General features: G+C 46.3%; 2 protein-coding genes across 8 annotated transcripts in view; one reads left to right on the forward strand and one right to left on the reverse strand.

Moving 5' to 3' along the window:
- Window positions 1–26,220, forward strand: part of LOC117606003 (netrin receptor UNC5C) — a 35,069-nt gene extending 8,849 nt beyond the window's left edge. The window contains exons 2-12 of one of the 4 annotated variants that reach the window (XM_034327937.2): window positions 3,907–4,113; window positions 14,927–15,334; window positions 16,018–16,299; window positions 16,634–16,801; window positions 17,527–17,559; window positions 17,956–18,120; window positions 18,312–18,353; window positions 22,240–22,377; window positions 22,754–23,251; window positions 23,525–24,482; window positions 25,154–26,220. In XM_034327937.2, coding sequence (XP_034183828.1) covers window positions 4,032–4,113; window positions 14,927–15,334; window positions 16,018–16,299; window positions 16,634–16,801; window positions 17,527–17,559; window positions 17,956–18,120; window positions 18,312–18,353; window positions 22,240–22,377; window positions 22,754–23,251; window positions 23,525–24,482; window positions 25,154–25,325 — 2,946 coding nt within the window. In that variant the 5' untranslated portion in view covers window positions 3,907–4,031 and the 3' untranslated portion in view covers window positions 25,326–26,220. Of the gene's footprint in view, window positions 1–3,906; window positions 4,114–14,923; window positions 15,335–16,017; window positions 16,300–16,633; window positions 16,802–17,526; window positions 17,560–17,955; window positions 18,121–18,311; window positions 18,354–22,239; window positions 22,378–22,753; window positions 23,252–23,524; window positions 24,483–25,153 lie in introns of all 4 variants that reach the window. The other 3 variants (XM_034327936.2, XM_034327938.2, XM_076688674.1) reach the window with 3 other exon arrangements.
- LOC117606006 (uncharacterized) overlaps window positions 1–26,345 on the reverse strand; it is a 185,272-nt gene that overhangs the window by 43,510 nt on the left and 115,417 nt on the right. The gene's annotated exons all lie outside the window — the stretch shown is intronic.

Genomic DNA, 26,345 nt, shown 5'->3' on the forward strand with positions numbered 1-26,345 from the left:
GAATTGGAAATTGTGGAAGTTTCGTGTTTGTGGAACTTTCAAAAGTTATTTCATATTTTTATAATAACGTTAACAATATAGAAAATTTTCCAATTATTACAATTTGTTTAATTTCAACCAAACACCACCTGGATGAATACTCTTGGTACATTCAAACGTAAAATTCTGTAGATTAAGCCATTTAATACCGTCCACCAATCTTCGCGAGTACTTTCCCGACCACTTTCCTGCAGACACGCGGTATATTCGTTGCTACGAATTTAAGAAAGAAACTCGGGATACAATTCAACTGAGAATTTTCAAATTCAAGCTGAAAATTCGTAGGGTATTACGCGAATTCGTGGAAATTTATTGCGATCCAAGGGCTCGTGTACACTTAGCAATTTCCATAAAGCGCAAGATGAAACACGTGATATCCCCGGGCATTAGAAACGTTACCGGCGTGCTTTATAACGCTGGTAGATAACACGGCTAGCCGGAGAAGATCCACGAAGAAGTTCCTAAATAATACGATGTCGGTTTCTATGGCCGAGGTAATTGGCTGCTGTCTCTAGAATCTCCTGCGATCTTCGAGGGGTTGCAGCTCTCTTTCGAGGGCCTCGATCGATCTGCAGCCCCGAGACTCGACCAGGGACGTTGGGGACGAACTTTGACCGGATCGAAAACAACTTCTGTCGAGACGTAACGGAAACGTTCATAAAAGATCCAGAAAAGAAACTACAGAAACTTCTTGAGGAATATTCTGCGAACTTGGGTAGTTTTCCTTCGATATAATGTTAAGCATAAAAGGGAGGAAATAGAAGAATTTCTATAACGTATGAAGTATTCGGGAATTTTCAGTATCACGATCAAGTGAAAATTTTTAATACAGATTGAATTTGAGTGATTTTATTTTCTAAATTTAAGCTTTCCACTTGCCATCTCGTAATTGACGACGCTCCAAATTAATTCAAACATTCATATTATTCAAAAGCTCAGAAAAGTTCTATGAATAAATCAATAAATTTCAATATTCGCAAACAGCGATACACACCGGTGTGCCGCAACAACGATATCCAGCCGTACAAGAAAACCGCATTTCCCGTCTGTTTTCATCCCCATCGAGCCGGCAAACTTAATAAAATCCATTCCCCTCGGATCGCTGAAATTTCTCGCGGTGCCTCTCGCGAGACCTGCTGCGATCGATAAGACTTGCCATTGTATCCCATCCACCATACACGCGCCAGTTATATACCATCATTTCTGACCATGCTGGAATGGAAACGTTCAAATAAAATGGAAAAAGAATCCTCGCAAAGAGGTGTCTCATGAATACTCTTGAGGATCCAGCTCGTTGATTCTTTCTACCCGTTGTCACGCGATACCCAACTAACCCTTGAAAGTTTTAAACCGCTTTTAAGCCGCAAAATGGATTGACGCGACATTAAATAAATAAAAGGAAAGGAAGCCGCGTATAGTTCACCTTTAGCCGGTGAAAATTCAGATCTGTCGAGCAGCCGCGTTCAGTCGACAGAAGGCGGAAGAAGAAGAAGAAGGGAGGATCGCGACAAGGGTGTCGGTGGCACGGACGGACAGCTTGCAGGCCGCTTGTAAAGTGGCGAAGAAGACGAGCCGAACGGCAAAAGCAGCAGGTTCTATGAAAGGAAAGAAGAGCTTTCCCAGGGTGCAGCCGAGCGGACTCGACACTCGAGCTTATCCTCGACGAAAGAGAAAGAGAACGGAGGAAAGGGCATTCGTGACAATTGCAGTGTGAAATGCCATGTGTTCGTTCGCGTACGCCGTACGGTGTCGAGTGTTTTAAGCCTTTAAGTGGGTAATACCGGGCACGTTTATAAATTGAGTCCTCGTCCTGGAGGATTAGAGGCTAGCCTTCTCTGCGAGGCTCGGCCGATGGGAAATCTGTGTAGGGACGGCCGATACGCTCGCATAATGCGCGTTCCACGGCTCCTCGCCGTGGATTATTCCGCGTCATGAATCTCCCGAGAACCTTCCCCCCTTTCTACCCCCTCATGTCTACCTTCCCTCCGTGTGTTCATCCTGCTTCTCCTGCGGTTTCATCGACTTTCTGCGTCCTCGAGATAACGACCGGCTAGCTATCATCGATTCGACGGGCCAGCAACGGTTCACCCTCGATCAAGCGCGACCACGCGTGCTGACTGTCCGCACGGCTTACGTTTCAATTAGGGAGAAATCGTGGTCGCGAAATTTCGATGCGTTTTCACCCCATTATCGCACGACGTACGGTTTTATAAAAGCAATTTAATTTCACAACTTACCACTTTATAATTGTTCTATTAAATTAAAGAAAAATATACGTTTAAGATAAGAGAATCATATGAAAAGTTGTTATAATATATTTTAACGTGTATAACCATTTTCAGCGTGGTATAGTTAACGTGTTGATTGACCAGAATAATTAATTACATCCAAAGAGTATTACCTTCCCAGGGAACTTCATTAAAGCAGTAACGCGATACGGTAGAGTATCACTGTATCGCACCCCCCGAGGAAGCATAAACCGCAGTTTAATCTCTGTCATCGTATCAACTAGTTACTCGCCGTTTTGCAAACATACTAGTCGATATTATCACTCCAAACTAATACAGAGTATCTTCAATCTCTAATTAAGGCTAATTGCCTGCCTTCCATTCAAACCTATAAAAGCAGCAATTTTCCGAATAATCAATTCAGCTCATCGTCGATAAACTCTACCGTCTCTCCTCTATTCATGTAACTGGTTATAAAAGGAAAAATTTCAAGTTGCAAACCAGCAATTTTCCTCGAAAGGAACTCTCTCGGTTCTGATCGACCATCCATTTCCCGGCAGACGTAGAGTCGTTAATTATTGACAATCGTCGGCTATCGAGTCGAATCGACCGCGAAGAACAGGGTAGGTAGACGAAGGGTATCGCGGGTACGAGTGAAAAGGGGCGCGAGAGGGGGTGAATTACAAGCCGGTGGTAGTATCTCGAACGAAGGCGCGACGAGGAAATTTCGCGTGCGGGAAAGTGTGCGGCACCGGCGGAATATTTAAGCGGCAAGGGTTGCCAGCCGGTACCTAAGTGGCACTCTCGCCTCTCCTAACCGTCTTTTACGTTTTCCGCTGGAAACAACAGAGGGCAGACGTTAAATCCGCGGGAGTCCCTGCTTCGACGCGGTTTCACCCTCATCGCGTGCCACCGGCAACTTTCCATCTTTCCCTTTTCCTCCCTTCTTCTTTTTTTATTTTTTTTGAAGAAAAGAGCAGCCGGTTGCGCGCCGGTATTTTCGGTGAAAACGCACCCCTCGACGAGAGGAGAACCCAACGACGAACTTTGACTTCTTCGAATCGACTGTAACTTTTCTTTCTTTTTCATTTTCCTTTCTAGGAACGAACGTGTTTGCGTTTAAGAGGGTTGCTCTGGCAAGAACTGTAGTACTCGTAAATTTCGAGTCGCGAGAGATCGCTTGAAGAGGTTTGCCGAGCAATCTGGAAGTTAAATTCATCCCCGGCGGTGAAATAAATGAAAATGTAAAAAAAAAAAGTGCTTTTTAACCGTGAATTTGACAATACGCCGACTAGGGTTCTAGAAGAGTCAACTTTTCCATACACGTTCCGCGCGTACGCTGTAGAAAAGTTGCTGCTTCATTTACCTTAATTAATCACGGCCGGCGAGCGACGTCGCGCGCCACCCTGCTCGTGCAACATTAATTCATCCCCTCGAACAATGACGTTTTAAAATATTTCGTAATGAACTAACACAACTTCGAATTTGACGAGTTATACCTTTCAATTTTAACGTTAAAAATTCTCAAGTTTTTCATTGGAAATTCCTTTCAAAAACTACCCTCGGCGAACCGTTCCATTAGATTGTAATCTGAAATTTGTTATTCTATCCATGTGAAAATTGTCGTTTTGTTTCGCAGGTGTAATCCATCATCGACCGGGGAGGTTCGAGGGTGAAAGTGCAGTGAGCAGTACGAGAAACTTTGACCATCACTCACGCGTTCCTTTCGATGTAAAATGAACGAATGACCGCGACACGTACGCGATGAGGCCGAAATCGTGTTCCCTGTTTCTGCTGTTCTGCGTGTTGCTGCCGGGTCTGGTGCGACCCTTCACATCCGGCGAAGGTGAGTAAGGTTTAAGCTCGATTCTCCAGGGACAATCGGATCGGGCAGGGGAGAAAATAGGATGATCGCGTGGAACCATTAATCGTCGGGTTAATAGCGAGCGACGAACGTTCGTCGATTGAAGAGCTCTTCGTGATGTTTCGTGACAAACGAAGCCACTTGGTACGAGTTTCTCGCGAACACGAGAGCGCGCATAACGCGAAACGAATGCTTTTTAATTGTAGATCGTTCGATAAGCTATGAAACGAGGGGACTCGTTCCAAGAAACGAGCGTCATCGGCCTGTTTTGCAATCCTTAGGATAGTTGCAATTAGCTGCCTGATAACGAATTTGATAGACGTAAACATTACTTAACGATCGTTGCGTGTGCGAGAGTAATTATTCCCGGAAGAAGCGATAGAAATACGCAGCGTACAGAATATCATTCTCAAACGATACTGCGATTTTTCTTTAACAGAAGGTACGTCGGTAATCAGCATCGATGTTCGAAGGGAACCGAGCATGAACTTGCTTTCTGCGATTCTCTAAGAAAGAATTGCCGTATCCGTAGTGGACGGGACTAGTCACGAGCAACACGCTTGACGATGGGAAAAGGGTAACGCGGAGGGGGTCTGAGCAGATCTAATTATACGGCAAGTCAGCAACGTTGATTAGTGGTGGGCATAACCGGCCGGTTACGTTACACCGGCCGTTTTCGATGATGGATTACGCTCCCCTGGAGCTAGTTTTAAAGCGACCTTATGCGAAAGGGGGGTTGCCTTCTCCGCTTTCTTCCTCGGCTCTAACTCTCTCGCGGTACCACGTGGCCGACTAATTAGCGTCCTCAACATCCAACGGGCCTCGTCATCGCGCTACGATGAGTGATGATGAATGGCGGTGGATGAGAGAAGAAGAAAAAAAAAAAAAACATTGTTACACATAAGGATAGAAAGTTCGCGGTAGAGGCTGAAACGTCGCTCGAAGCGGTCGGATCAAGTTAGTGAATTATCGCTTACTCTAAATCTTCCTCCTTGAAGAGCTTGTCGAGAAGCGTAGTTAATTTAGCGGATGAATCAGGTAATTAACTGTGACTTACAGTGATACTATGGGGATCGGAATAGCCAAGGAATTCGATGCGTGAATTCGAAAATGCTAAGTTGAATAATCACTTTTTATCTCGGAAAATATTTTTCTAATCGCTATCTATCGATCAGCCAGTAATTCAAAGTGAAAGTTTCACAAAGAACCGCGTATAGTTAGTTAAATTTATCTAGCACGTTCAGGCATCCCGAGCGAAACAGAATAGAAATAGAAAAAATAAAAGAATCATTAGACAAATGTGTTTCTCGTGTTTCCTAGTGTCACCGGTCGTCAGAAATTCAAGCTCGAACCGTAAACATTTCAACCAGCGATGACTTATCAGCGGATAATCACACGTCGGGAGTTTTCTAATGCTTCGTAATTACAGTTCTCGATAGCTCGAGCGTGGATTTTTCACGCGGCTCGTCGCGATGCAAATTACACGCGTCGACATTTAACGATTCCGCGTACACGACACCACTTTCCCAAGAACGTCTCGCGAGTATCGTCAGCGGCGCCTAAGAGAATCGTCGTCGTCGTCGTCGTCGTCGTCGTCGTCGTCGTCGTGGTGCGAGCAGGTGAGCGAGTGGAAACGCGCGCATACGCGCGTGTGAATAATTACCCTGGCGATTTATCGCGACGCGATATCGTGTCATAATTCCAACTGGCCGCCGTTCCGGCGCGCCGTGAAAAATATTAGCCGCGTTAAATAATTAACGGAGTGAAAGAGCTCGACGACGTTTCCTATCTTTGTCGTTCACCAGTTTCGATGCGGTATCTTGGCGCCGCGGCTGCTTTTTCCAACCCGTTCGCGAATTTCATGGTCTAGATTTCTCGCAGAAACGTTTCGTTGTTTCAGGATGATTCATATTACGATTGTTCAGATAGAATCGCCGAGAATTAAACGAGAATTTGTTGCTACGACGCGTGACGCAATTATGTTAGTGCTACAAATTAGCGTGATTGATGGAATGTTGAAGTCTTACCGAGCGAGACGGATGGAATGATGAAAGAGTGAAACTTCCAGTTGATTTATTTATTAGAGATTGCTGATTGTAAATCGTAGATTGTGAATTGTTTCACTCTTTCTACAAATCGTTTTCAAGCCACGTGCGTTTGTTTCTTCAATTATTGAACGATTCTTGTACTCTTTTGAATTGACTGGTGAAATAAAAAATAAAGCAAAGATATTCTTTTCAATGCCCGAAGAAACAATAGAATGAAATTCAGTGAAAGAAATTTTTCTAATACCAACCCAAGATTTCATTATCCATATAAAACTGCATCTCTAGAAGAAAAACGAACCAGTTACAAGGAATTACAGCCATCGGCTACACGAGGGACAAGTTAAATATTAATGACCTTAAATTACAACCAATTGAGTCTTCCTGGTTAAATGAATAGAATACAATCTCGAGAAATAATGATTCAATACACTACCTCTAAAAAGTATCCCAAACCATTAATCATCTGAGCCATGAAAGCAGTTTCAGGATCACCACTTTCGAAACGACTCAACAATTTATTATCATGACTCAATATCTTCCATACAATACCCTTAAACCTAGGGACCTATTTTTCTTAGCTTATCGCGAATATACCTCAAGTTATAGCCAATAAAGTGTAAAAATCAAGCATCTTACTGTCACCAGTTTACGACTACCGTGCAGTATATAAAGGCAAGAAGTTTAGTTTCTGAAAAAAGGCTAGATACACGATCAACGAAGCTCCTTCGTTTCACCTTCTCGTTTAACCTCGCTAGGTATCGCTGGTATCCGGTAGCGGGGAAGAATTACGAGGGAAGAAAATACGCGGGACGGCGTGGAAAATGTTTATTCCGGCGAGCGAGCGAAAGCGGAAGACGCGTCGCGTCGGCAATCTCGAAATTTACGACTAATAAATTCGCTGTGCGTCGATGTTCGAAGCCTATCTTCTTACCTGCCCGCCTCGGAAAGGTCACGTTCCTGATTTCGGATTTCGTTCTACGTTCCTGCTCGTCTCGTTATCTAAAGGAGCCCGGAATCAGCGGCTCTCCGTGAGAACCTATTACTCATCCGCGTGCAGCCGAGCGGTTGTTCGTACGATAAGTATCATAAGTAAATCGCGATCACGGACCGTGATACGACCTTCGATCCCTTGGTCGAACCGGCACAGGCCCAGGGAATAGTGGGAGGTCGGGTAGATCTCGCGAAATCGCCCCGGGGAAAAATGCAAAAGCAAGCGCGAACGCTGGTTGGCGGACTCGCTCGAGCGAGCAATTACCCGGTTGGTTCCAGGCTGCGGAATGGGGCCCGTCTTGAGCCGACCACTAGCGAGAGAAAGAGAGAGTTGCCGGGTAGGAACGCGAGAAAAAAAGAAACGAGCAAAGGCAATGAAGAAGGGAGAAAAACTTTTTAATCTCTCCCGGTCTCTCATCGGCACTGTACCCGAGCGGATAATTCCTCTCTCTCTTTCTTTCTATATGCAAGCCTCTCTCCGTTTCTGCCATTCTTTTACTTGCCGCGACGAAAGGTCGGGTCAGCTTTAATTATCGTAAATCAAACGGGAGAGTGGTGCGCCGAGAGGAGGCCCCGATGGTTGTGCAAGCGCGATTATTGTTGAAATCGCGAAGAACGACGGGAAAGAGTGGCCGACCGGTAAAACGTTGGCCAGAGATCGTGAAATATCGACCGATCGGATTGCAACACGGATGATATTTTCGCGTACACCCTTGCGAAGCTGTCTCGTCGATTCGCTCATTACGTTCATCTATATTCCCGATCTCACTTTCGACCCGTTCCATAATTTAATTTTGGAATTTATAAGAGAAATCTCATTGAATAAAATTCCAATTATTATTCAGACAGAAATTTTTCCCTCTATTAACCCATTTCTACAGATACCAAAGATCCGTCCGGAAGGTCGGCGACGCACGGTACTCCTTACAGGCGATACACATTTTACGCATTTTTATCCTCGTTTATATCAGATGACAGGATTTAATTACATGCGGGACACTCTTATCCATCTACAAGTGTTTGAATGGATCATTCAGATCGGTATGGTAGCACGGCTACAAAGATTTCTCAACCTTCCTAGCCACGTTTGTTCGAAACTCATCAACGTTGCTTCGTTTATTGTTCCCAAAGGTCTTGTAATTAACAAAGTAGCAAAACGCAATTAAACGATAGTCACGGTGGTCGAGGGAGTCGCCTTTTCCCGCTTTTGATCGAAGCCGAAGATTCGAATCTCGGAGGCTCGCAATTTCAATACAAATCGGTACACACGGGCCCCATTGTGCCTCGCAAATGGAACGATGAATCCGCAAAAGCAGCCAGGTGAAATTTTGTTCCAGTTCGAGTGGTCCGGACGGTACAACGAGCAGACGACGAATCGGCGTGACGTCGATTCGTGAAGAACGCTCGTTATCGATAGCGGGCAGAGAGAAGACACCGCGGGAGACGAGCACGCAACCAAGCAGTCGTATCTGATTCTGTTACTCGGTTAATTACACGGTTTAACGTGGATCTCGCTGCCGTGCCGCAATCGGCTCGTGTAATACGCATCATCACCCTCCGTTTTCCACCTCTCTTCCTCTTCTGGATCGCTTTTAATATTCACCCTTTCGCTCGCGCGTTTTTCGAGCCGTTTCATTCGTTTAATTCTCTCTGTTTCGCGCGTGCCTTCTCCGTCCCTCCTTTGATCGTTGAAAAATTTCATCGACCACTCGAAACAATCGACCCACCTGATGGATGAAATTCGATAACGAATTGCGTTGAGTGTCCCATCTGTACTATCGTTGATCGTTTGATTTTAACCGGGAATTGGGTGTTAAGGTTTAGAATTGAATCGAGGTTAACGATTAATTGGTGCGACGTATGATTGATCTTTTTTTTTTGTAGAAGATAGTACGGGAACAACGTTCCTTTTGGAAGCACTGCTTCTCACCTTTGAAAATTTCATTCCCTCGAACTATTCCACCACCTGAGAAGTCTACTCCAGAGTACACTGACCGCCCTTTAAACTTTGACCTCTGACCAGGATTCCGAATACAATGCGGGACTGTTGTCGCGCACCGTTCGAAGATAATGCGCCGCTGTCCAAACGGAACGAATCGGTGAGGTTCAACCTGATTTCATCTCGAACGTCGATCGTTCCCGACCGATCAGCCTCTCGATCGATTCCTACCTTCGATTCGCTCCCTCTCACGGCTGCTCGAATCTACTTTCGAGCCTGCTCTCTACGATAGAGATCGGCGAAAAAAATGCGACAGGCACACTCGAAGCGTATCTCTCGTTAACCAAAGCGACGGTACAACAAAGTTTCCTGGGAGCAGCAACTCGATCCAGGCACCTCGACTCTCGGTATTTGGGCCTGAACCTCGTGATCCGTGAACGACCCGGGACACAATGGCGGTACGGGCGACGTCTCATTGTAACTTCTACCTCGTAGGAACACCCTCGAAACCGGAAGTACTCTCTTCACCTCGCTGGATCGGTTCATAGAACGCGTTAATCTCGAGCGACACCCGTGAAAGCCGTCACCTTTCGTCGAAAGTGGTTCAAAATATTTTTCCACCACCTGGCGTTGACTTCTCGAGAGTGCAACAACTGTCGTTCCGGATAATCCGGGGTCAAAAGTGTCTCGAGTACGTCCCTTTCTCAACGGTGGATCGAAAAACAGGGAGAATACAAACTTTCACACGAACCCCGCGTTTGCCACGGTGTAATAATATTCTTCTTGAATATTTCTTATTCCTCTGCTTGATCTTCGCTGCGCAAAGGTAGAAATTAACGTGATTGTAACGGAGAATTCATCTTTTTCCAACACGAAATGGAAGGTTCATCACGCGAGATGAACATTTTGCGGGATCGCAGTTCGTGGAAATTTAATTCCTCCCTCCCGCCGAGTATCCTGGTAAATTAACACCCTTCAACGTGGTCCGGTGTCAAAGCGTGAACGAGGGTCACGGGTGTACTTACACACCTTGATTTCGTAGCTCGTTAAGCGCGAGAGACTCGCGAGATGATCGCGAGTACGCGTGGCTGAGGAAGAAGAGTCAAGCGGTGGGGTCAATGAAGCTCGGAGCAGGAAGACGAAGCGTTACTTTGACCGATGTTCGGCTTGCTAAAATAACAAGGCACGCGACGAGAGAAAACAAGGAAGCTCTTGTTTCTTTTCTGCTACGTGTTCGTCTTCTTCTTTCCATTCTATTCGTATTCTATCGATTTATTTTTGTCTCGCTTTGCAAATTTTCTTGCCTCCCTTTATTCTCTTCAAACGATAAAGTAATTCATCTACGATTATATAATAAGTAAAATTCTGACCACCCTCGCGCCGCAAACATTCGACTTTCACTACATTCCTTTATTCACACTCAAAGCCGTCGATAAGATCGCGAAACAAAAGTTCCATCTCTTTACTTCTTCAAATTTCCCCGCTGTTCCATCCTATCTCACGATCCGACCTCTTTCTTTCCCTCTATCAATCTTTCTTTCTCTTAATCTCTTCCATCTCTCGGACCTGTACGCCCTCGCGTCTCTAATCTGCATCTCCGTCTATCTCATCCTCTTCAGGCCGGCTCGTAGCCCGCAAGCAAGCAAGAGCGGCCGCGCCGGTGCGCTGCAGGTACCTTTGTTAATTAAGAGGCGTCATGTGTGGTCCCTTGCCCGTAGGTACACGCTGAAACAGTACACGCTTACGCTCGTGTCCCTTGCCGGCTTAATACGCGGTCAACCCACATGGTAGCCACGCGATCCTTCGCGTACAACGTATACACACACGGGTAAACCCTCATCCACATAAGTCAGGGGACATTAAATAGTTTCAGTTTTACCTTTACGCTAATGCCAATGGATATTAAATCAAAGCAAGATTAGTTACAAGATTAATTAATTCTGTAGACTGTTAGATGACCGACTTATAGATGAGAGTGTACATAGAAAGAACAAACGTAATTCGACTGGGACAATTAACTATCCAACTACAGGGGCTAATGAACGGAGAGAATCTAGCGGAGATCTCGTATCTGCAATGATTCGATTCGGATACGACGTTCCGAATTATCGGAAACCGATGAAAAAGCTCCCTTTTTCCCCCGGAACAGAGCTCGCGTATCGCGTGACGTTGCACAATTAAGTCCAACCCCTGGACGGAAATTCTTTTTTTCCAACGGGACCCAGAAGCGTTGCCCGGGCGCTTGCTATGGCTGCGAGCAATTACCGTGGCGCACTGGAAAAGAAAGGGTTCGATGGACAAAGGCACCGGTGTTTGGGGGCGTAGCTGATTCGTTGATAGATCCGAGATTAGGCTAGGGTAACCTAATAATTGGGACAATCAGGGTAAGGTTTGCGTCCGAGGTGACGGATCGAATAACTAATTTACCCGCGAAGACAGGAGATTCGTAAAATAAATGTTTTTTTAAATCATGTTCGAAGATTAAAGTGCTGAATGTGTCTTCGTCAGTTTAGATTTTCTGTCTTCGATAATGATGATCATAAATATTATAGTTTAATGTTTTATAAGAGCGATACTTGAAGATGTCCAGGATAGCTGGTTCTTCACATCATGACCTAAATACATGCAGCTGTCGAGGATGCAAGTATAAACTAAGCATTGTCTGTGCATAAGTAATTACAAGTGTCTGCTGACGTGATTACGGATTGGATGATAAGTTACATCTGTTGTAAATTATATTAAACAGTATGCAATAATTCAGTATGAAAAAATTGCAAAAGAAGCAAAACTTTTAATGAAACCCTGTCACAAACCCTTATTTTTCGAATTGAAATTCTACATGAAATCATAATATAGGTTAAAAATAACTAAATTTGCATATCAAAATTCTACACGAATCTCTCCAAAAAACCTTTTCATCGCTATCAAAGAGTTACCATGGAACTAGAAACTCAAAGAATAATCCGACTGAAAAGAACGGAATCGAAACGGTACTCTACCAAACTACGAAAAACTGTACTCCATTTCTTTTTAATGCAATGCACTCGACCAAGATCATCCTTTTTTTTTTGGAACGTTCTATCTTGCTCGATTAAGCGGTCATCTCGTTAGCGTATTTTCCTCTGCTGGTTTAGCGTGCACGAAATCGAGGAAAAAGTGGCTGCTCGTGCGAATTAGCGTGCCACACGAATACCACGTTACGAGTAATCAAAGATACTGAAAGAGAGAGAGAGAGAGAGAGAGCGAGAGAAAACGAAATGGCCATCGGGAATTTATACGGACCACCGGTACGAGTCTCGTCCATGGGAATTAGACGGGAAACGATTCCGCGAAACTTTGTCGGCGAACCGATCGGCACACGATTATCGGAAATCGATGGAAATCCTCTTTCGTCTCGACTCTGCTCTCGTCTCTTACGCGTACCTGCTTCCTCGCTCGATCGAGTTCTCGTCTTCTCTTCTCTCGTTACCCGCTCGATTCCACGCGAGTGTGTTTGCGAGCGAGCTCGTGTACACAGAGCGCGGTTTCCAACCGGAAGAGAGCGAAACCGCGGAAAAGAACATCGTAATTGGAGGGTAAAGCACGAGTCATTTGCTTTAATCGATTCTTTTCGAGAGCATTCGCGAGCCTCGATGATAAAGTTGAAAGGATATTAATCAGATTTTAATTTTAAAAAGCGACGTTCAAAGTGTCTTTTTCATTTTTCACCATGGTCTTGTAGTTCTTTATTACATTAGAAGCATAAGTAACAAAGTATTGGTAATACTTTCCAGCATCCATGGTGGAGGATTTTAAGAGGAAAAATTGCGAACGAGAAGAGGAAGAGAAAAGATTCCAGGAAAAAAGAAGCATACGGATAAGAGTTCAAATAGACTGGCGTGAAAAGAAAACATTTATTTTAATCGACTCGCTAGAGAAGCTGTGTGTTTTCAGCCAACATATGTGGTCTCATGCGCGATGGAAAAGACGGGAAAAATTGCGGAGAGAGGCGGTTCAATCAACGATATAGCTCGTCGTGGCGGTGCAAAGTGGCTAACGAGGATTTTCGTACGAACTGATTCGCATGCGGGGAAATAACTGGCCGCCACGATCTCGCTGCACCCCATCGGATAGCCGATCGAGACCCATTATCGGAAACCGATGAAAATTCTCTCGTAGTCTCGCCTCGATTCGCCGTGCTACGTCACGTTGCCGAAAAAAAGTTTTCTTTCTCTCTTTTATTCGTTCTACTCTTTTTTCCGCCATTCGTCCGGCGAACGACGCTTCTCATTTGCCCGTTGCCCGATTCGTATCACCCCGGGCAGGATATTGAAGGTATCTCGCCCACCATCGGGTATAAATTCTGACGATATTTTTCCGCGCGAGACAGATTTTTGTTGGCGGCTCGTTCGGTTCTCGCAGACAGCGTGAAAAATAACGACGATAAAAACCAACAAGTCACCACTGTGACGTCTGTCGATCACGCTATGTTTCGCGTCTATGAATGCTGTGAAAAACGTCGTTGTTTTGGAAGAAGGTACGTACCAGGTATTGCGATAAGTTCAGCTCAATTTCTACCCCATCAATCCCTTCGTAACTCTTGCCTATCCCCCACAATTCTAAACGCGTCTGTTACAAAACACCACCAACAGGATCAACCGTATCGATGCCTGTTAGCTGTGTAAAAAAAAATTTTTTTTCATTTCCGTAGCCGCAGCCCGATATCGTTCGAAAGTGGCGCGGGAGGAAAACGATATACAGAGAGCGTGGCGATTATCGCGATGAAAATTGTGGCCTCCGGCCAAATGTCGCACGGGGATAAAGGTCTAACCGCTGGTTGGCGGGAAATGCATCGGACTTGTGCACCGGTGTGCCGCGTAAATCCGAAAATTCATTACTGCAGCTCGCGATTGTTCGTAGCCGGGACACGAGCGGCGAGTTTCACTCGCGAGTACCGCCGGCATTAATGGGCCGCCGTCAGGATTTACAAGAGGGTGCGCGCCGGCCATTGTTGACAAGCAAATATAGAATTTTCACGATTCCGCCGATGGAGCGAAAGCCCCATAGCTAGCGCGAATTAATAACTCGATCGTAAATTACGATTACCGGGGTCGGTATTTAGAATTCAAATGACCGACTGGCCGGGGGTCAGACTGACGGTGCATTTCGCCTGATCCTGCCTGATCAACGGCTCCACCTTTTCCCTCGTTAATGGCGATAATCCAATTCCTATGAATTTATTACGTGCCGATAATAAACAAGGCCGTTTGTTTCGGTTAATCACCGATCTACTAATGTGCGTGACAGGTTATTGTTGTCTGATTATTAGCGGAATGTGTATGATTAATAGAAGTGATAGAGAGCGTGAAAGTAGAAATCCATAGTTTGTAATGAAGAATGCTAGAGCCATTGTAAGTAGAATATACCAGAGGCAAGCAAGTAGGAATACTAAACATCTGCGCAACTGAAATATAATGAATCAGGATTTGCAAATTCAAATTACCTCTTAAAAATGACATCTACTTTCTGCAATTTATTACAACGATAACTGCAGATGATGGTGAAACTTTGAAACCATGGTATATGCGCGAGGTTAGTTAAATCCTCGGTACGTTGCCTGCAGACTAGGTTACACCTGGCGTACTCCTAATTTCGCGATTATACTACACCGCGGTAGGTACGTATCTTGTGATTACGGTCACAGATGGGCCAAGCTATAGCAAGTGTTGTCTCTTACCTTTAATTCAATCTGCAATTCAAATTGTTTATAATAAATAGCACGAAAGAAAAGAAATTCAAAGGTTTCGCGATCTACAAAGTGGAGAATTTGTTTCAGAAGGCGATGACGCCGCGGAGGACGAGGATTCCTACCTGGAGGAGGACGATGTGCCTTCGGCTACGATAGCCACGGACACAGAGCTGATCTCCGAAGGGGGCCCTCATCTGCCCGTCTTTCTCACCGAACCAGTCGATTCTTTCGTGGTGAAAAATAAACCGGCCACCTTGCACTGCAAGGCTGCTCACGCGTTGCAGATCTACTTCCGCTGCAACGACGCGAGGGCGGAGGAATCGCAGCAGCAAGACTTCGTAGATCCCCAAACCGGAACCAGGATAGTCGATTGCGAGCTGAACGTAACCAGAGATCATATCGAGGAGTACTTTGGCAGGGACAAGTTCAAATGCGAGTGTGTTGCCTGGTCAGGATCCGGACAGATCAAGAGCCAACCGGCAACCGTCGACGTTGCTTGTAAGTAGCGAAATGATTTTCAAATGAACTCAAAGAAAATTGAAAGAAAAGTGCCGTGATAAATTTTGAAGAGAAATAGAAAGATACTTCTCATAATTAAATAGTATGATTCAGAAAATTATTCCAACACGCAGTTGCTTAATTATTTCAAACGACGTACAATGATCCAAGACGTCTCAATTCTTCCGAGAACTTCACCGATAAATATTCACTTCTCGACAGTTGTTTGCCCTGCTGTCGGTGCAGTCACGACGTTCGCCTTGCCTCACCCTCGCCCCTCGTAATTATCTTGATTCTCCTAAGCGAGGTCATTATTTAATTCCGACCCTTAATGGGAGGCAACACAATGACCGGCGACCGTGGAGTTTCTAAGAGAATCAATTTAGGAAAGGATCGTTTGTTGCCTTACGTAACGTGCCTCCCGAACAAAAAGTTGCTCCGTGAAAACGGCCAAGATAAATCGCTGAAGCTACTCCAGACTCTCGCTAGTTTCGTCATTGAAACGAGCCTAAACAACAGCGAAAAGTCTCACAAAAGAGACCAACATCCGTCATGTTCGTCAAACTTATTTTTTAAGAAACAATTTTAGATCAAAATCTTACTCAGAATTTTTTGAAATATATTTCTTTCTATTCTACCTCAGTAACTTTCCATACGATCGGATAAATTACATCTTTTTTCAGACTTGAAGAAGCAATTCGAGTCTCCGCCGTACTCCGTATCGGTAGAGGCAGGCCAGAGCACGGAACTCAGGTGTCTTCCTCCTGTGGGAATGCCACCGCCGAGAGTGTACTGGCTAAGAAATAACGTCCCCGTCGACACGGAGTCGGACACGCTTTTAGTGTCGAGCGAGGGACACCTTTTGGTTGGCCAAGCGAAACTCAGCCATCAGGCGAATTACACTTGCGTCGCGGAGAACATCGCTGCGAAAAGACTGAGCGAACCTGTTAGTCTGACAGTTTACGGTAAGGCTCTCGCTTCTAATATTTCATTGATACGAGGGAACCCTCGTTTCGTAACTTTTTCCGGAAACAACGCGGAAACTTTTCGGGATGCTCTTCCAGCGATACGAAGCGCCGTTCAAATGTCACTTCTAGAATTACTAATGAAATCGTGGTTCAGCAGACTTAATTTAATCTATTACAAATTTAACTTGAGCAAGTCTAAAGATTCTGATATCTTTAAAAACATTTCAAGATCAAAAGCAAAAACCATCTAACTTGATCAACCAGCCCATCTTTCGGCGCACCCTAAGGGAACTTTAATAAAATGAAAGCAATCTTATCGATCCTGTTCCAGTGAACGGAGGATGGTCCTCCTGGTCAGCCTGGTCCGAATGTCATTCGCGATGCGCGAAAGGGGGCCAGAAGAGGACGCGAACTTGTACGAACCCTGCGCCAATGAACGGGGGTCAACCGTGCCTGGGTCCCTCTCAGCAGAAGATGGACTGCAACGCGGCCTGTCCCGGTGAGTGGTTGAATTCGTTAGCTTAGTCGAAATGAGATTTTCACGGAAGCATTACGGTTCGTTAACGTCGATACGCGGCGAAGATTTCTTGCTCGTTCGACCACCGTTGGCTCGTCTATTTCCCGCTAACTCTCGGTGGTAGTTCGAGCGAGAAAGCGCGCGCTTAGGATCGTCTTCTCCTCGTCGCGAGGAACGACAGGCAAGCAGGTTTTGCTACGACAAACCAATATTACCGATGCCGAGGAGAGTAGAGCCTCTCGTTTGATTTACGAGCTTCCCTCCTTCCCTCTCACGGTCCCTTAACTGTCGCGTCCCCGTCTCCGTTTCTCGACGCTCTTAAATTGTATTCACCTTTCGAAAACGCTCGCGACATCCTGAAGACACCTGCTCGCCGCATCCCCACGCTCGCTTCGGTCGTGCGGCGTGTATTGAAACGGTGCTCGACGAGGGCAATGCCCACGGGCGAGGAGAATCGAGCGGGCTTCGCGGAGACGCTTGAAATATTAACCCCTTGCGAACCTCGAGTCGACTATACTACAGTTACTCGCATCGGCTACCGTTACTACGAGTTAACTAAAGACGCGAAAAGAATCACGAAACAAGGGGTTAATCTTGTCAGCGTACCGTATCTCTGTACGCACCTGTCTCTCACAAAAAATGTTCAGTGTTCGCTTTCCATAATGCACCCATACGTTTGTTTCTGTCTAACGCTTGCTTCGGAACAGCCGGCACGTTGGAGGAGTTCACCAATACTCTAGGTAAGTGTCCTCTTGGATGTGAAAGAAATCAATCGCAATGAAACGGAAAGAAATTCAAAGAGGAATTTGTAAGTAACGCTCGAGCGATCGAATCGTTCGTTCCCGGGGATCAAGGTGTACACGACCACGCGTGGGTTCGTTCTTCTTTTTTCCCCATCGTCGTACGAGTCAATTAAACGTAAAGGAAGCGGACGCGCAACCGAATTGACGAGTATGGCCTTTAAACAAGACTCGGGGGGATATGGACGAGTTACGAGTTGCGAGACAAGAGTTACGAGTTAGTCCGTTTCCCGGTGGCTTTTTACCGTCGTTTTACCTCGTTTCGAGTCCGCTTTAACGACTCCGCCGTAGACGATCGTTCGATAAGTTTTCCTTTGTTTTTCTTTGTTACGTCAGTGGTGGACGGAGGATGGTCCAGATGGTCGGCGTGGTCGGTGTGCGGGACCGATTGCACGCACACCAGAAGAAGATCGTGCGACGAGCCTCCACCCAGCCACGGTGGCCGACCTTGCCAGGGTAGGGACATCAGCGTGGCGAATTGCACCGGCGGCATGTGCACCAGTAAGTCACGAGTTATTTCCGAGACTTGTCACGACTTTGCTTCGCGATATACCTTTCGCTAGACGCGTTAACTTGCAACTTTCACCTTTTCTTTTCAAAGGGTTGAGTGTCAGATTTGGCGAGAGTTTGAAATAAATAAAATGATAGAGTTATATTATTTTTCTTACGTTCGATCATTTTTTATTTTCCAGGTGGCAACGCGAAAATGGGTGGCGCGCACCTGACCGAGGAAGGTAAGTTGAACAAACAAAAACCATATTTCTTCCGCGCTTCAATCTTCCCCTGTCTTCCATCGAAGAGAAGAAAAGAATCTTTTCCCCCGGCTGAACGCGTCTGTCTTCTCGACAAAGAGAATGTTCCGCGAATAAATCAAGCGTGATTCGCGATGCAACCAGACCAACCCCCGATTCGTTCCGGTCTCGCGACGACGCGCGAAAATCGAAATAAAACGAGTCGAGTAGAAGGCTTAGGGTGCGACCAGCCGCGAAGAAAATGTCCCTAACTCGTCGCACGACATTCTTCGATGGATTCTTCACGGCCTGTGAGCGCCGTTTATATTCACCGTAGAGCCCAAGCTCGCGATCTGATACCATTCAAATCGACCGTCTACCGTCGTGAAAATAGAACAGAACGAGCCTATTCAGAGCCACGGTTCTCTACAACGATATTCATCGATTCAAATATATATTAATGCGCCATCGCAAGGCGTCACGAGTCACTTTAAGCCGTACGCGCAGCGGAACGAACGAAATAGGAGAAAATAGCCGGCTTAATGGACCGGACCGGAACGCCTCACGAGCAACCAACGAAAACGAGAAAAACGGATTTGTTGATTTTTACCTTCTCTATCCCGTTGAAAAATTGAAAATCAAAACGAGTTTGCGAAGTTCTCAATACGCCTGAAAAATTCAACTACGGAAATTCATTAAAACTTCAATATACTAATTAGAACACAATCCTCTCTAAAGTTAAATTTTAAATTTCCCCTACTGAATTGTGTGCTTTTTTTTTTCATTCTTTATACAACATGCCCCAATTTCAATTCCTCGTCGCTTCAAGTCAAATCAATTATCACGATGTTAGACAATTTCAACTCGAAGAAAGGGAAAAGCTTCTCTTCACAACGATCCCCTTCGATCTTGTTTGCCAACGATGTTTTACGCGCGAACGAACAGCTTCGAGCGGCTCCCTCCTCGTATTTACTTTTAATTACGCGACTGGTTAATTATTGACGCTTCGCGAGGGCGCCGCGACGATCGTCGACCCTCGATCGGTTCAAACAGTCGTAACAATAAGGCAGTACGTAGTCAAGGGTGGCCCACTGATACATAAAGGGGGTGTTATGTATATAACTCCCTTAGCAAAAAGAATAATTATTTTCAACAATTTTTAAATTGAAGAAATTGTCCAAGAGAGAATACCTACTTGAACGTGCAATCTATCGTATGCACTAATTAATTATTTTTGAATCAAAGTTTCTCCAGTTGTGCAACCAGTTACATGACACCCTGTAGATCGAGACAGCACCCTCTGTTAGAGGTGAACGATTCCATCGACCGTGCTACATCAAAGTTGCACGCGATACGGTTCGAGATAGCTTCTCCCCATCCCCTATCGTCGCCGACGGGGTGGGCCGCTTTAATATCGAAGAAAATTATGTAATCGGTAGCCGTTACGCCCTCCCCGCGGCCCTGCAACCAGGGAAATTGATCGTGCATGCAAATAAAGTGCCATTATCCCGTGGCGAAGGCTCGAACGTGTACGTTGGATGGTCGGTCGGGGGTACTAGGATGGGGGTTAGCCAGAAAACCACCCTTTCGAGCCACGAAGCGAGCTCGATTTTCATCGAAAGCCGCGATAAGACGCGCGACCGATTGCGAAACGTAGCGACCAGCTTTGCGGACGATTTTCAACGAAATAGTTAAGGTCGAATGGACTGGCAACCACGGTACAAGGGAAATTTCGATGAAGCCAGGGGGTAGGTGAATGTTTTCGCTCGTTTTCGTGCACGAAACTCTGCCAGTGATTCTGATAAAACTGTTTAATTTTGCATTAAATTAACCCTTAGATAAGTGCGCGCCTATATACACCTCCATTTACATATTTAGATTTCAAAGTTCGCACAGATGCGAACAATTTTCTGAGTCTAATTATATTCAAAATTAATTTCATTGCCGTTCTATTTCCACGATAAAAATGATTCTTCCCCGATCAATCTTCCGAAAGTTTCACACCTTAAATTCTTCCATTCTCGACTCGACGTCAAATTCAGACGTACCACCCTCCATTCCGCGCCATTCATAACCGCACGAAGTTCTTCGAAAGTGGTGCAAAGTGTTCCTGAAAGACCCTTGCACAGTGAGGGGGTGGGAGAAAAAAAGCGGCAATCGGTGCCACGAGATTTCCAACGGGGGTTGCCGATGAATTATAGGCTTCAGATACATTAGCCCGGGGTTATGAAGCGTTATCAATTGCCGCTAAGAAAATAAATCTCCGCGCCCCTTTTTTTCAGACGCTCGCACTCGCGGAGGGTGGAAGAACGTTCTCCACGCGAAAGCTATACCGGCTAACGACGCGGAACTATCTGCGTTTTTAGGGAACGCGTCCCGTTCTCCCTCGCACGACTTCGTACGCGTTTTCGTCGCGGCCCGGCTCGGCGTGCAAGTATATTGATGTTCGAAGCACGTGTCCTGGCGGGTCGCACAAGCGTGCGCCAAGCAGACGCACATGATCTCGCGGAGCAAGATGCCGTGGCCCTTGAAAGTCACGTACCGGGGTTACAACCGGCAATGGCTTTGACATTCTAAAATTGGAAGAAGCTTAGGAACGTCAGCCGCCGGTTTCCTCTGGTATTTCTTGAAAATCTTCCAAGCGACCGCTCGCATCCTGAACGGCGACAATGAGCTGCTACCGAGCTGACAAAGATTTTTCATTTCTGTCATCGACGAAATTCGAGTCACGAGCTCTTTCGATGAAGTACCTGCTAGGATACTTGACAGTGAAAATAAATCTCAGTGAAACGGTTGTCCAACGCGTTTTCTGGGGATGTTATTCAAAATTTATCTCGCTTAATCCCGCGACACAATTCGTCGTTTCGTAATTCATGAAACGCGGTTGAATCTCGGTGAAACTTTGCGTGTACGACGGAATTCAATCCTGATTTCACGTGAACGTTAAGAAAGAGGATCGTTATATCGTGACACGATCGCTTCTCTCTCTTTCTCTCGTTCGTTTAATCGCTTCCCACATCGCGTTGTCTCTCGCGGTGGCCACTTAAAAATTATTATTCCGTTCGAACGGTATGTTATACAGCTGCTTTTACTGCGGCCCCTTAACGGCCGCGATAATAACGATGCCAATGTTTATCGCCGAAATAAACGGTCCGTTGTAAAACGATAAAACCGACAGAGAAGAAAGGAAAAAGTGGTCGGATGAAGAAAACGAGCCGTGTCCTCTTAGCGTTAAATGGAGAGGAAGCGAGCTTAAAAACTTTCCCACTGCGATGCTCGTCGTAATATTTAGCGCGACGCGGGAAACGTTTAAAAACTCTTCGTATCCCCGTTGGTAGAAGAAAACGAGAAAAAAGTGACGAGGTAACCCCTGTTCCCTCCTCGAACACGTTTCGTCATAAAAACGGAAACAGGGAAGAAAATGTCGTATAGGTAGAAAAGTTGCCGCGTAAATTATTCATGAATGGTGGTCGTTGGTCGTCCAGCGAGAAGCACGCTTCGCGGATACGCGTGAATTACCGACACCATTTGCACGGTACGTCTTAAACGGCTGCAAGATCGTATCGCTTAGTGGACCCCTTAAAACGAGGAATTAACGCCAACCCGTTTACCGTAATCTCCGCTCCAGCGATAATCTTTCGGTGAACGGCTTAACGCGACAGACTAACAAAGTTTCGAATTAGCGGGCTTCGTTTCTGCTTGCTTCGAATTGCCATTTTCCACGCGGTCCCGATTCCGCGAACAGGAAATTCCGATAGACGAATGAAACGGTACTCTTAGACAGCGTCGATCGATTAATGATTCCTTACTTTTCCTGCATCGTTATCTTCTGTCGATTTAATAATTGATTCGTGAGATACAAGAAAAACATTTCGTTTGATGTTCACAGCGAATCGCCAGATGGACGTGGCTCTGTACATCGGTTTGACTGTCGCGTGTGTGGTAATCGGCGGGCTGGCATTTTTCTTAGCGAAGCTTCTGAGGCGCAAAGGTCGGGACCATTCCCTTTACTCCATGGCTCGTAACGGTAAGCATTTCAAAGATGGAGAAAAGAAATCCAGCCGCGTTGACTCATCGCGAACGAAAGAGTGAAACGCGTGACGTTCGTGTAATTAAGTTCCTGCTCCTGCTGGGTTCAAGCAGCTGCTCTTTTAGAAGAAGCTAACGTTGCTTTCGGTCCTTCGTTCGCTGCACGCGATCAGAGTGACACTGTTTCGAAGTTTTATCGTCACTACGCGTTCGCTACTTTGATCGGTATCGATGGAAAATGATATTCTGGTGATTCGATGAAAGTAGCGAACCCGATGGTGTCGTCTGAAAAAAATCGAAATAGTATCACAGCGGCGTCTGTCCGCAGCGCGCAGAGATACCCACGAGCCGTGGCTCGGCGGTGTGCGTTTCAGAATTCCAGCCGGAGTTCTTCCCGGACCAGGACAAGAAGCTGAGCCTGCAACCGGACGTAACGGCGACGAGCGTACCGGCCTGCTACGAGTATCCTTTCGACCCGAAGCTGTCGATGTCGAGATCCCTCTCCGAGCACCATTACGACGTCCCACACCTCTCGATCGCCCCTCAACCGTCACCAATGTCGCCGACGCCCAGCACCTCGACCCAGGAGTCCTGCAGCGACAAGCAGATCCACTCCGACTGCGAGAACAGCGTCACTAGCTCCTACCCTTCCTCCGATTCCACGTACAACGTCGCCTCGGAGAGCGTACGACTGCAGAAGCTCGAGACCGGAAACGTGGCCGGCGCAGCGGTGAACACGCGCGGTGCTCTCCTGGTGCTCCCGGACGCGGGTATCTCGATGTCGGTGCCCGAGGGAGCCGTGCCGAAACCACTCAGAGAGGAACTCTACTTGGCAGTGCTGAACGAGGATCGCTTTAGGCCTCGATTACCCGGTAAGTGGTGCGTGCATTATTAATTAGGCCTGTCTGTGTATGACGGTTGCGCGTTGCGATCACTTCGTCGGTCTAATTTCACCAAGATTCGATTGACACCTATTTGCATAGAGTGGACCAGGTGTCTGAGATCGATAACGATTAGAAATATTCGAATTGTCATCCCTCTAATTGTAAGTGATCTCCAAAATTCCTATTTCCTTTTTTGTTCCCTTGATCCTTGAAATCGCACGCGTCGATAAAACGGAAGTTCGACCTCGCTGTTTCCCGCAGATGGTATCACGCAACTATCCGCGGTGGTGACGTGCGGCCCCTCGTCGGCGACCTTCAACAAGCCTGTGATCCTTCAATTCGAGCACTGCGCGATGCTACATCCAGCAACGTGGGAGCTGAGCGTCTGGGCGTGCGACGGTCTCAGCGTGGAGGACGGAACGGCGATCGCATCCGCCAAGGATCACCAGTCGATTACGTGGACCAGGGTGTTGACGTTGGGTAACGAGACGATCAACACGCCGTTGTTCACGCAGCTGGATCACGCGGAGGCGTTCATCGTGACCGAACAGCTGAGAGGTTACGTTTTAGCCGGACAGAGTTGCGAGAACGTGATCGCTACCAAGAGATTGCGACTGGCATTGTTCGCCAGTCAAGCTGGCCAATGTTGCGTCAGGGTGTACGCGGTGGAGGACACGAAGGCCGCGATGAAGGCGATCGTCGACAGGGAATCACAAACTAGGGGTTACCTTTTGGACAAACCACGGACGTTGCTGTTCCAAGACAACGGTGAATCGTTGTGCGTCAGCCTGGAGGAAGTTGGCAACGAGTGGCAAAGTAAATCGCCGACGGAACGGCAAGAAATCCCGTTCAGGGACGTGTGGAATTGTCTGGAGAACACGAAACACGTGACATTCGGGTTGGACACCGCGTTCGGGCCTAGTAGCAGCCGAAGTTACAAACTGCAGGTGTCGCAGGGTAACTCGGACACCAGGCAGGTGTTCAGGATCGTGTACGACGGCGCGAAACAATTGATCTCATCCGGAAGCGTGACCAGACCGTTACGAGAGGTGACCGTGGTCAGCAGCGGGCATGCTAATAACGCGACCACAGACTCGACCACTTTGAGACCGTTTCGGTTTACCAGGTCCCTCAGGAAGCAGCTATGCCAGTGTCTAGATCCACCGAACGCTTTGGGCAACGACTGGAGAATGCTGGCGCAGAGGCTTCAAGTTGACAGGTTAGCTATCTTACGACGACAGTTGCGCGTTTACTTGACCGGCTGTTTGCGCGGCTACCGCTAACTGACGGTTCAACGCCGCGGGACATCGGTGGTAGTTCCTTTTAAACGCTGGACGATCACCGATGCCTCGCGTCTATTAAAGGATTTCCCTCGTATCTTTCGCTCCGACGTGGATCTTAATCTTTTCGCTCCGGGGAACGTTAGACGCACGATGCTGGAAGAACGGGTAGCATCTCTTGACAGGCATCGATTTTCGTTTGCTCGTTTTCTTCGGTAACAGCCGGTTATTTCGAACCTCGGAACCGGTGATGAGCAGTCGAGACTTGTCGGTCTTGCGTGGATCGGTTGATCGAAACGGTAGCTCGATAGGTAGTTTGTTGTTTCACATTTTATAAGTCGAGATCGGTGATATAAAGGAAAGCTGTAACGTTCCTGTCGAATCCGTTCCCTTCGATTTGCAAGTCCATTAACTATTTTGCATACGCTCGCTCGTTATCGTCACGAATGTTTAGTTTATGATATTATCGGTCGATTTCTACTGAAAGATTCCACGACGGGAGCAGTTATCTTATTTCCTTGACACCTTGATTGCTACGTTTTTCACATTTCCGGCTGGATTATTACAGTAGTTAGAAGAGAAAGACACGCGGTTCGCTTTCGATTCACAGGTACATCAACTACTTCGCGACCAAGTCAAGTCCGACGGAGCACATCCTGGACCTGTGGGAGGCGAAGCATCACGAGCCAACCGCGGTGACCGATCTGTTGAATCATCTTCGCGTGATGGGCAGAACGGACGCGGCTACCATTTTGGAGGCGCAACTCGGTCCCTGGCTTTGAACGATCGAAACACTAGACGGCTTAGGACTCGTATCCTTCGGTGAGTGAAAGCCCAAGAACGATCAGTGAATCAGTGGGTGACCGTACGTTCAACGGGTGGAACTTTGTTCGAAAGTGAAACTGAAACTGGTTGGCCAACGGAGAAACACGAGTGTTCTCCGGACGAATCTCATCGAAACACTGCCTTAATCGTGCGGGACTGTCTCTCGCGACAATTCTCTTTCTTTGTACATAGAAAACTTCCGGTTGTAAGATTGAACGTTGCTCGAGTGGCACGGTTTGAGCCGCGGGGAATTGGATCTACCTAATTAATCGTGAACGAAGTAAATTAGAGACTGTGCATTTAGATGGGTATATATGTGTACATAAGTGATAAGGAGCTGGCGAGCAGATGCAAATGGATTATTATCCATTTAGATGGATGTTTATATAAATATAAATATATATATATATATAATTAGATAGGTAGATAGGTAGAGGCGATGTAAGAGGAAGGAGATGAAAGAAAAAACGAACAGAAGGTAAAACGAAACTCGTTTTTTATCAATTTGTTATACGAACGCACGAGGCACACGCGAGTGGCCAATGGTATTCCTGGAAGGATGATCGTGCCAAAATTCTCACTCTCGGTTTCTCGACTAGACGAACGACGTTTACGTTCATGTTTCTATTCGGATGTTTGTTGAAACGAGCCCTTGCGCTTTCTTTCGTGCACGTCGACAATACACGCACCGCGTCGTGAACGGACGCGGCTCGATCGCGCAGAACCTACCCTATTTCGCGACAAATCTGATGATTTTTAAATCGACCCAAGATTTTTATTTGGAAGAATTGTATATTTGTTACTTTCGACGAATAAAATATTCTTGTATACCTCGAGCTATGGTTCATTCATTTCTGCGATGCTTTCCCTCTTCCTTTTTAAACAAAACATTCAGATTTTCTAAATTTTGATCGTCAATGAATAAGATTAAAACAAGTCTGACTTTTAGACTGACACAAGTGTGGATTAGCTTATCT

The sequence above is a fragment of the Osmia lignaria genome, chromosome 2 (assembly GCF_051020975.1).
Source record: "Osmia lignaria lignaria isolate PbOS001 chromosome 2, iyOsmLign1, whole genome shotgun sequence".
Classification (NCBI taxonomy): domain Eukaryota; kingdom Metazoa; phylum Arthropoda; class Insecta; order Hymenoptera; family Megachilidae; genus Osmia; species Osmia lignaria.